Consider the following 11631-nt stretch of genomic DNA (forward strand, 5'->3'; position numbering starts at 1 on the left):
AGAGAGGTTGAGTCATTTGCAACTCATCTTCTCTCTCTCACACATGTGGCTGAAGAAGGAAGACGCATATTTCTGGTTAGGGCGGCATTGACTTGAGTTGACCTAGCTGCAGGTGGGCAAATTGGATAGCGTTGACTAGTGTGGAGGCTTTCTTGACTGCGGATTGGGTTGGGCAGCCTCTCCTAGGCTAGCCGCAATTCTATTCAGCAACTTTGACTAGGTTTGACCACCCCTTTGACCAGCGTTGACTGTCAAGGAACTATTGCAAGTTTGACCAGACTTTGACCAAGTGTTGATTGTTGTTTGACTAAGATTTGTGGATTGTTTTGGGCTGCTAAAGACAGTTGTTGAAGACCGAGTTCTTCAAGTTGACTAGAAGTCAATCCGGGGTTGTTTGACCAAGTTTGACTGTGCTGATTTAGGGCTCTCTGCTGTTGTTATAAAATTACAGAATTTTGCATTGTACTATTTCTCTCTGCTGAACTATTGAAGATAAAAGAAGATTTGATCAAAGGGTTTCCCCGCATTGGGGTTTGTCCCTGGCTAGCCGCCACATCTTGTGTCTCTTGTCTTGGCTTGTTTTCTGTCGATCTTTTAATGTTCTATCTGCACTTTACTTTATGTTTATGTGATTGCTAATCTGTGGCTAATAAGAAGAAAAGAAGTAAACTGCTCTAAGCATAGAACATACCATAATTTAACATGGTATCAGAGCTGAGGTGAAGACAAAGCCCAAGCAAGAGAAAGAGCAAGAGCAATCACCGAAGGCTGTTAAAGCTATCTTAAAGAAGTCATGGGGTCCTCAGCACACTTCCCTGCTGAAAACAAACTCTGTGAGAAGTCCGACTATCACGGATGGAAGATGTCTCTCGATCTAACATTAGAAGAGCAGGAAGTGTTGGACCATGTGAGAGGCAGGATTTTTGAGCCTCCATCAAATGCATCCGCTGCTGCTAGAAACAAATGGACCAAGGGAGAAGTCAAAGCAAGAAAGATCATCCGAGACTCTATCAACAAGCACCTAGTGGCCTATGTTTCTGAGCTGACCACCTCCAAGGAAATCTACGATAAACTGGTGAGTTTATTTAAAGTTAATGATGCGAATCAAGTTTTGTTCCTTAGAAATAAGCTGAAGGAAATTAAGAAGGGCAAAGATGACAGTATGCAAGCATATTTCTTAAGGATCACCGAGATCAAGAACGATCTCCTATCTATTGGGGAAGTAATTCCTGACAAGGAAATGACACTCACAACTCTTGGAGGACTGCCACCTGAATGGTATATATTCAGGACTACTCTTCTCAACAATAACGTAATTCCTAGATTTGAGGAATTGATGGCCAGATGCATTCAAGAAGAAACAAGGATGGAAGAGCAAGAAATGTTCGTACTTAAAGGTCATCCCTCTGCCTTTTCTTCTCATGCTAAAAGAAGAAACAATTTTGGGGCTAAATTCAAAGGAAAGGCTAGACCGAAGGGTGGAAGAAAAGGACGATGTTACAATTGCAATAAAATGGGCCACTATGCGAGGGAGTGCCCTGATAAAAGGGACTCACACCATGACGATGATCAAAATCACTCTCACGGCAATCAAAGGAATGGCAGGTCCAATGGCAAAGGTAAAAGAAATGTCGGAAATCAAGGAAGAAGACAACCCTTCAAGAAGGCAAGAAACTCCAGGTATGAATCTAACATTGTTAACAATAAGCAAGATGAATATTATCTATCAGCGGCTCTCTCTCTCTTCAGTCCAAACTATGGCATCGAAGGTTTGCTCACCTTCATTATAAAGCTCTACCCAATGTGAGAAAAATGGTGACCGGGATGCCCGAGTTCAGATTAGAGCAAGAAGGTGTATGTTTAGGATGTGTCGAAGGAAAGCTCAAAAGGGGACCATTCCCCTCAAGCCAAAGCAAGACCTTCGATATATTGCAATTGGTTCACTCAGACATATCCGATATGATGCCTGTGAACTCCTTGGGAGGATATTTATATTACCTCACTTTTACAGATGATTATTCTCGCAATACTTGGATATACAGCTTGAAAAAGAAAGATGAAGTGTTCTCCTGGTTTAGGCACTTCAAAGCCTTGATCGAGAATCAAACCGAAAAAGAAGATCAACATCTTAAGGACTGATAATGGGACTGAATATGAATCCAATGAGTTTCATGACTTTTGAAAAGAGGCTGGCATTGAGAGGGAGACTACTACACCATATACTCCTGAGCAGAACGGTGTGGTGGAAAGGAAGAACCGTACGATTGTGGAAGTTGTTCGTGCTATGCTCCATGATCAAAGGCTTCCGAAGTTTCCATGGGCCGAAGCTGCAAATACCGCCGTATATGTACAAAATCGATGCCCTCATCAAGCATTGGGTTCCAAGACTCCCGAAGAGGTGTTCACTGGTAAGAAACCTGACGTATCTCATTTTAAAATTTTTGGAAGTCTTGTATATTTTCATGTGCCAAAGGAGAAAAGGAATAAATTGGGTGCATCTGGAAAGAAAGGAATCTTCGTGGGCTATAGCGAAAATACTAAGAGCTATAGAATCTATGTGGCTGGTCAAAGGGAAGTGGAAATTAGCCATCATGTCACCTTTGATAAAAATATGGCTCTTAGCAAAGTTGACAATCTTCCTACTCTAAGGGGATCTAACGCTGACATCAGGGAACCGAAGGAAAAGGAAGATGAGACAATGCCCGATGTGGAAGAACCTATGTATCCTATTGATCCTCCTCCACAAGAGCCTTCCTCTTCTAGGAAAAGGCCTTCATGGCTTAGGGGGACACTTGATGATGCTGAAGGACAAATTGCACCCAGAGGAACCTTCCAAGAAAGTAAGAAGTTGAACAAGTATCAGGGATACCTGACCATCATGAGCACGATCATCCAAAATGAGCCTTCATCATTCACAGAAGCTGTCAAGCATCAAGTATGGAAGGATGCTATGACCGAGGAATATGAGTCCGTCAAGAAAAACGATATTTGGGATGTGGTCCCTAGACCCCAGGACAAAGCAGTTGTCACTTCGAAATGGCTTTACAAGATAAAGCATGTAGTTGATGGAAGTGCGGAAAAGTATAAGGCTCGTTTTGTCGCTCATGGCTTCTCTCAGAAGGAAGGTATAGACTATGACGAGATATTTGCACCTGTTTCCTGATATACCACCATCCGCTCGATCATAGCCCTTGCTGCTTCGCAAGGATGGAGCCTACATCAGATGGATGTCAAGACTACGTTCTTGCATGGTTCGATCAAAAAGGAAGTCTATGTGGGGCAACCCAAAGGATTTGAGGTTCATGATCGAGAATCTCATGTGTGCAGGTTGAAGAAGGCCCTCTATGGGCTAAAGCAAGCACCCCGAGCATGGTATGAAAGGATCGATAGCTACTTGATGAAGTTAGGATTCACTAGGAGTGAAGCCAACCCTAACCTTTACTTTAAGGTTGAAGACGACAATCCTCTCATATTGGTGTTGTACGTTGACGACCTCTTTCTAACAGGGGCAGACCCTCTCATTCACAAATGTAAGAGGGAGTTGGCTTCTAAGTTTGAGATGAAGGACCTAGAACTGATGCACTATTTCCTAGGACTAGAAGTCTGGCAGAAGCCAGGGGAGATTTTCCTATCTCAAGGAAAATATGTGGTGAAGATATTGGAGAGATTCGATATGGTGGACTGCAAGCCCGTAACTACCCCGATGGAGCTTGACTTCAAGAAGTTAAGCGATAGTGTTGTCGGACCTGTTTTATGAAATGCTACCGAATATTGTCAACTCGATGGAGCATTGATGTTCTTGGTGAACTCCTGTCCGAATATATGCTTTGCAGTCAACACGTTGAGTCAACATATGGTTGAGCCTCACCACACACATTGGATTGGTGCCAAGAATCTGTTGAGATATCTTCGTGGCACGATCACTCATGGGTTGAGATACACTGCCGGAGATGTGAGACTACTTGGATATACCGATGTTGATTGGGCAGGCAGTGTGGTGGACCGAAAGAGCACTTCTGGGTGTTGTTTCTCTTTGGGATCTGCCTCGATATCCTAGATGAGCAGGAAGCAGAAGTCGGTGGCTTTGAGCACCGCCGAGGCAGAGTACATTGCTACTAGTATGGCCTCCTGTGAGGTAGTCTGGTTGCGAAAGCTCTTCAGTGAGCTGTTTGGATTTACATTGGATACCACTGTGATCCTGTGTGACAACCAGAGCAGGATTCGTTTATCAAAGAATTTCGTATTTCATGATCTCTCCAAGCATATCGATATCAGGTAACACTATATTCGAGATATGATGCAGCGGGGAGCAATAAGGCTCCAACATATCAATACAGATGAACAAGTCGCCGACATTTTGACAAAACCCCTGGGAAAGGTCAAATTCTTGACTTTCCGAGAACGACTTGGTGTCGTTCAGATACCCTCTTATGAGGGTCGAGTATGATGTATTGAGCTCTGGGAGCTCCAAGGGGGCGTGGGGTACTTCTTGGAGCGACATGCGACCACAGGGCGACTCACCATCCCCTGGTGGTGCACTATGTAGAGGGTGAAAGGTTCAACCTTCCCCTGTGACACCCCATGACGACTATGGAACAAGATGATTAGTTCTCCTGTGAGCCAAAATGATTAGTTCTCTGTGGCGACTGTGGAACAAGATGATTAGTTCTCCTGTGGGCCAAGATGATTAGTTCTCTGTGGCGACTATGGAACATGATGATTAGTTCTCCTGTGGGCCAGGATGATTAGTTCTCCATGGCGACTATGGAACAGGATGATTAGTTCTCCTGTGGACCAGGATGATTAGTTCTCCGTGGCGTCTATTGGATAGGATGATTCGTTCTCCTATGGACACGATGATTCGTTCTCCTGTTGAGGCATCCTACCCGTGCAGTCTGGGACTCATGGGAAGTACCTCTCATCTGATCAATGAGCAGAGAAATGAGGTTAGGGACCATAGTAGTACTATCGATGGACGCATCGTTGTATCTACTGTACTCCCTATGCTACGATGACCTCCATTGATCTGGGATCAGTGAGAGTGTTATGACACACTCTGAGACTGACTTTGGGTCAGTGGAGGATGGTATGATACATCCTCGATAATTTCTTCTTCTTCATAGTTCGAGCAAAGCAGAGCAAGACCACGCTGTGTTGGGCAGTGCATTTGATGGCTGGGATAGTAGCGACGGTCAAGCGGATTGCAGATGGAGTTCTCCCTCATTGAGAGGGAGTGTTAAAATTGGAAACTGGGGCCAAACTCCATGTGGGTCACCTTATTTATGGCTGCTGATATTTTTCCTAGATTCCTCTCGTCGAGAGGTGTAGGATTGATCTAAAGATCATCCGATTCCGACAAGTATTTATGGAGATATGAATTTATTTCTAATTACTTAACAAATTGTCAAGGTCGGCCAACAGCTAAGTGTGTGGTACACATGCCCAGCGTTTCATATAAATAGAAGAGAGGTTGAGTCATTTGCAACTCATCTTCTCTCTCTCCTACGCATTAGATGAGCCTCTCTCTCTCACACGTGTGGCTGAAGAAGGAAGACGCAGATTTCTGGTTAGGGCAGCGTTGACTTGGGTTGACCTAGCTGCAGGTGGGCAGATTGGATAGCGTTGACCAGCGTGGAGGCTTTCTTGACTGCGGATTGGGTTGGGCAGCCTCTCCTAGGCTAGCCGCAGTTCTGTTCAGCAACTTTGACCACCCCTTTGACCAGCGTTGACTGTCAAGGCGCTGCTGCAAGTTTGACCAGACTTTGACCAAGTGTTGACTGCTATTTGACTGAGATTTGTGGACTGTTTTGGGCTGCTAAAGACAGTTGTTGAAGACCGAGTTCTTCAAGTTGACTAGAAGTCAATCCGGGGCTGTTTTGACCAAGTTTGACTGTGCTGATTTAGGGCTCTCTGCTGCTGTTATAAAATTACAGAATTCTGCATTGTACTATTTCTCTCTACTGAACTATTGAAGATAAAAGAAGATTTGATCAAAGGGTTTCCCCGCATTGGGGTTTGTCCCTGGCTAGCCGCCACATCTTGTGTCTCTTTTCTTGGCTTGTTTTCTGTCAATATTTTAATGTTCTATATGCACTTTACTTTATGTTTATGTGATTGTTAATCTGTGGCTAATAAGAAGAAAAGAAGTAAACTGCTCTAAGCATAGAACATACCATAATTTAACACAAGGCCAACAGAGAACCAATACGAGCCATGACAACAACCAATCAAAAGATGGGATAATGAAATGCGGGGAATGATAACAAGTGCTAAGTATGAATAACACGGCATGCCACCATCATCAGAGCCTCCTATTTGTGCCCCTCCTAGACAATGAAAGAAAGACCCCAAGGAAGGTCACACTGGACTAGAGATAAATGATAACCACTGGGGTGAAATAAGGGACCAAGTACAAAACCAACAGCAGTCTATATCCAATTTCAACCCATGATCCATACTAGAACACCTTAAGCATTAAATGAAAGCAATCGAATGCAAAAATGGTTGATGTACCTTATAACAGATAACCCACCTTCATCAAATGAGTAGGCTAGACCAATGAATGTACTAACTTGAGCATGGTGAGAGGCATCTGAAACTGGTTTTCCATGGGGGCTGGTGGATCGCAAGCTGCATCATAGAAGAAGAATTTTCTCCTAGGGTTACCCCATGTATGTTGATGGGTAGCAGAGCATTGAGAGGTAATCCCAGAGCAAAAGGGAATGGTAGCATTTTTTGGGACTCACAAGGGCAACCTATGTTCATTTATGCAAAAATTAGGGCCGCATAACAATAACAATTCAGCAGAAATTCAGACAGTGAAATGGTGACTCCAATTGGCCACCCAACAAGGCTATCATAACTTACAAGTAAGAGTAGACTCATGTGTCATAATAAACCTCCTCAAACAAATTCCCATGGCTATTCCTACCCATTCATTCAGTGTCCATTGGTGTTTGACCCCAGGCCTTCAAAGAATAAACAATATGTTGGATAGATTTGATCATTTGAGTTTTTACCATGTCCATGTTGAATTTTGTAATTATGGTCCATCTTCATAATTCATATTTTAACTCTTGAACAATATATGTAATGAAAAATGTAAGACATGTTCTTCATGTCATTTTCAAAAGAAAAAATTTGAATTTCTAAAAATTGGATTTTGGCTCCAAATGACAAGTCAGCTCCAGTGAGGGGACACGTGCATTTGGGCTCTTGAAATGCCTATATATATGCCATTTGTTCTCCTCAAAAGAGCAAGAATTCAGATCACCTATGAGGCAGAATTCAGACCATGAGGCAGAGAACAAGACAAATCTGAGGCAGAATATAAGATGGAACTGTGGCAGAGCATAGGATGAATATGACGCAGAGTAAAGGACGAATTTAAGAGAAAATAAGGATAGATCTCAGGCAGTGATTCTGGGCACTTTGGACAACAGGACCAAGCTTCTCTGGGCACTAGCAAATCAGACCAGACCGAGTTCATTGGGGAGCAGTTTGACTTGTCTAAAGGCCAGTTTGACCAGGTGTGACCAAGGCTGTGTTACTAGTCAGTTTGACTTGAAAAACTAGATGTATCTCTGTTGAACTGAATAATTTCTCTAAGGAAGAGCTTGTTGGGTTTTCCCCCATGTGGATTTTCCCACGGTAGATTCTTGTGTCTCTTGTTTGGCTGTCTCTTTATGATCCTATTAGCATTTTGTTTCTATTGTTGAGATCTTCCGTGTAATTACTTTATGATGAATGTGAATGCAAGAAAAGATTAACCATAAGAAGTAATTATCAGTTTAGAAGATCCTATGAAAAATCAACAGCCAGATGGATGAGCAACCAAACTGCAGATATCCTAGCAAATTCAGCCATGGAAGGAACAGTGGGCCAGGTTTGGGTCACTTCAACTTAGAGAGATCTCTTAGAGCTCCCATTCATGAAGATTTTTCAGCAAGTTGTTGCACAAGAGAAACCATTTTAATAAGGACATAATGGCCATGATGGAGCAAGTGCAGCAAGAAATAGCTCAGCTCAGAGATATGGAGGGAACTTGCACCACTGACAAAGTCAAATGCTACTCAGATTAGTTGTGAATCCACCTAAGCATGGAGATACCCTATTGAAGATCAGCGACCAACTGTGTTGCGACAGACCTGCAGATAAGGATCATATTTTTGTGGCTGTTTACAAGCCCCTTATAGTAATAGCGGCAGATTTAGTAGGGAGTCGGGACTATAGATAGTCATTTGTTTCCCACTCGAGCTTTGCAAGTAATGTTAAACATAGGAAGCACTGTCGATGACTCTATGGTATAAACGTTGTGAACTTAAGGCATAGTACCCTAATCTGCTTAACATTTTGTTTCCCAGGGTGGCATAGTTTTTCACAGCAGGTACTTCTGGGTTGGGATCCTAGAACCCAGTTAAAGGATCCAACGATAATCACACTGATAAATATACCATCTTGTAAATTGCTCATAATATAAATCTCCTTTTCACCGACTGAAAACAAATTTACAGCAACATAAATAAAGGGATAAGACTTTGGTTAGATGATAAATAATGGTGATAACAAGCTTACTTTCATAGATGCGTTTCATGGTATCCTCAAGGGGAGGACGAAGAGCCTCATAAAGTTCAGCCATGCCTTCTCCAGTTTCTGCAGATATTGGAGTAGCATTTCCAAAACCTAAAGTATGAGCTTCTCCCAACAATGCTGTCAGAGTACCGCTCGAATCATCATAAATACCTTCAGCTTTATTCATCACTAAGACAACATGAAGATTTGATGCATGTTTCCGTAGCCATTTTCCAACCTCCAGATCTAATGGATGTAATCCAGTTCTAAGCACATCAAATTAGCAAATTTTAAACAGCTTAGACAATAGCATCTACTAAAACTTACCCTATGAACAAAAAGGAGGTTTCACTATAAGGGAATGTCATTACATAAACGTTGTGATTATGCTGGACTACGCATTCTTCCCTAGTTTTGTCCTTATAGGCAAGGTATGGAGCAAAGGACCTGGCATCGAAGAGAAATATTGCCATGTGAGACCTCTCAATAACATTTGCCGTCAGCCTTGCAGTTCTTGCAAGGACACTTCCTGAAGTTGCTTCCCTCTCTAACCCTGCCGAGTCTACTACTTTAAATCGTAAGTCCCCCAATTTAGCAACACCTTCACGAATATCACGGGTCATATGACTATCAGGTGTGTTGTGCACAAGGGCCTCTCTCCTCCTTATTAACCTGTTACCAATTTCAAAAAAACAGAATATATTCAGAATCCCATGGACAGTTCAACTGTACTGACCATTAAGCAACACATAAAATATGTGGTTATGATTTATCCGGTACCAAAGGATACCTAATTCTCTTGAGATTACTCAGTGCAACAGGACCACCAAATTATCCAAACTTACCTATTAAACAACGCTGACTTCCCCACATTTGGCCTTCCAATGAGAACTATGGTCGGCAGCATTTCAACATCAACTTCGTCAAAATCGTGCTCTGTATTTTCAGGCGACTCAAGATCCACTGAACCATCTTTATCTCTATTTCCATCACAGAGCGTTCTCTCCTGTAATTGGCTGTCAAGAACTGTGTCTGCACACTCCTCGGCCTTCGTTGAAGCACTTTGAAATTCTTGTCCGTCTCTGCCTGCCATAGACAGATCTTTTCTATCCCCCGATAAATCACTAAAACTAACCAAAGATACCTTGGCCCACATCAGGGGGGGGATTTTCTTCCCATCCAATAAAACCGAAGTGTGAATGTTTTGGTAGCTGGTTGGCCTAAATAATTTCCTCCATAGACCTGTAAGAGCTATCAAAGATAGTCTCAAATGCTTCAACAGAAACTACATATCCATATAATTGTAAAATATAGAGTACCATTACATCCAAGGTTAGAAACAGACCAGAACAAAAAGCAGCTAACCTCTACCTTGACATATGTGTATATTCTTCATCAGAGGTGCAGTTGTCGGTTCTATAACTCTTTTTGAATCTATGGCATCTCTTATTATACAAAGAAAAGCGGTTTTCTTCCTGGACAGCATTTGTGGTATTTGATGAAATTTCTGCATAGACAACAACCATATCGTACTTAGTCATAGCCAAAATGTGGCTGTTTAATAAGCATGGAGTTATGTTTAAGGTGTCAATATTTGACAGTCAAAATGTTGATGTTTAATATGGAGTTATGTTTAGATTGTTGAAACTTGAAAATCTGAATATACTTGTCATTGACACTACACTACATTATCACTCACCTAATAAACATGGACTTGAATTTTTAAGATGAAAACGCAAACTTTGCCAGCTCAAATCAAGTAACGGATTTGAGAATGCTTTCAAAACGCCACTGCACTATACTATCACACATCTTCGGGTTACACAAGCACAAGCATACTGTTTGACAAAATGTATAAACAAACAATTATTACGTGTAGAGGAGACGAGAATGGGGCGTGTTGGGGTCATGGTTAACAGAGCATGAGAGGTATGGAACCCGAAAACAATGAGAAGAGACCGAGATATGACAAGTTGCAGAAAAGGGGCGTTGAATAAACAGAGGTTCATATTTCTATTCAATCTGAGATTTCTTGGTGGTATGTTATAGTTTGCATTAAAGAGTTTATAAGGGTTTATGTTATTTTCTTTCAGCAAAATTCGAGAACGCCCGAGGCTCTAACGTACCTGTTTGTCTTCAGTTACAATTCAATAAAAAGATGCATTTGAGGTAAGTGAGGAGATAATCCAATCCTTTTCCATAGTAGGTAATTGAGGTGTGGGGAGAGTTGATATCAAGTATTGCAACTAATACGCATATGCTCATCAAAGTTACGTTGCTGTGCGATATTGGTTTTCTGTATTTGTTAGTGGCAGAAGAGAGTAGAAAGGACCTGTACCTTCATACATTCTCGGCTTAAATCTAGCTTAAGCTTTTATCATGCGTTTCCCTTCACGGCGTAGCGGGAGTAACGAACCTCTTTTGGCTGTCCTAACGATGTAGTTAAAGAGCAAAATCAAAGGTCCAGAGAGTATGCCTTCAGATATAACTCGCTTTGATGGTCAAATTGGCATGTTTATTAGGTTTTCGCAGTTCTACATAGCAAGTTTCTTTTGCCCTTTCAAAAAAACTTGCAAGATTGGCGCTAGTCCATCAGTTCAATGACACTTTGAGGTCAAATTTGGAACACTGATAAAGTTGAGAAGGAGTCAGAAAATTTTAACACTAATAAAATTGAAAAAGAGTCCACGAGTAAAATTTTAACACTAATAAAATAGACATTATGAATTCATATTATGAATTCATGTTAATTCAATAGGTGTAATGAAGACTGAATTTATCTTAATTTAATAGTGAGGGGGAGGGGTTTTATAGAGGTTGGTGTTGGTTTATTTTATTTATTGTGTGGATAGGTTATTTTGGAAATGTTGTAAAATTGAAAAAGAGTCCAGGAGTAAAATTTTAACACTAATAAAATAGACATTATGAATTCATGTTAATTCAATAGGTGTAATGAAGACTGAATTTATCTTGATTTAATAGTGAGGGGGAGGGGTTTTATAGAGGTTGGTGTTGGTTTATTTTATTTATTGTGTGGATAGGTTATTTTGGAAATGTTGT

At 41.5% G+C, this 11631-nt stretch overlaps 1 protein-coding gene across 4 annotated transcripts in view; it reads right to left on the reverse strand.

The window, feature by feature from the left end:
* Positions 1-11173, reverse strand: part of LOC149181676 (uncharacterized) — a 385322-nt gene extending 374149 nt beyond the window's left edge. Inside the window, exons 1-5 of one of the 4 annotated variants that reach the window (XM_089416671.1) lie at positions 10910-11173; positions 9937-10078; positions 9417-9813; positions 9019-9243; positions 8575-8837 (exon numbers count right to left, since the gene is read on the reverse strand). In XM_089416671.1, coding sequence (XP_089272797.1) covers positions 8575-8837; positions 9019-9243; positions 9417-9813; positions 9937-10078; positions 10910-10915 — 1033 coding nt within the window. In that variant the 5' untranslated portion in view covers positions 10916-11173. Of the gene's footprint in view, positions 1-8574; positions 8838-9018; positions 9244-9416; positions 9814-9936; positions 10079-10697; positions 10884-10909 lie in introns of those variants that run through there. The other 3 variants (XM_089416668.1, XM_089416669.1, XM_089416670.1) reach the window with 3 other exon arrangements.
* Between the last annotated feature and the right edge of the window lie 458 nt (positions 11174-11631).

Source organism: Pinus tabuliformis, chromosome 3_2 (assembly GCF_031772625.1).
Source record: "Pinus tabuliformis cultivar Carrire ecotype Pingquan chromosome 3_2, CPIR1, whole genome shotgun sequence".
Classification (NCBI taxonomy): Eukaryota; Viridiplantae; Streptophyta; class Pinopsida; order Pinales; family Pinaceae; genus Pinus; species Pinus tabuliformis.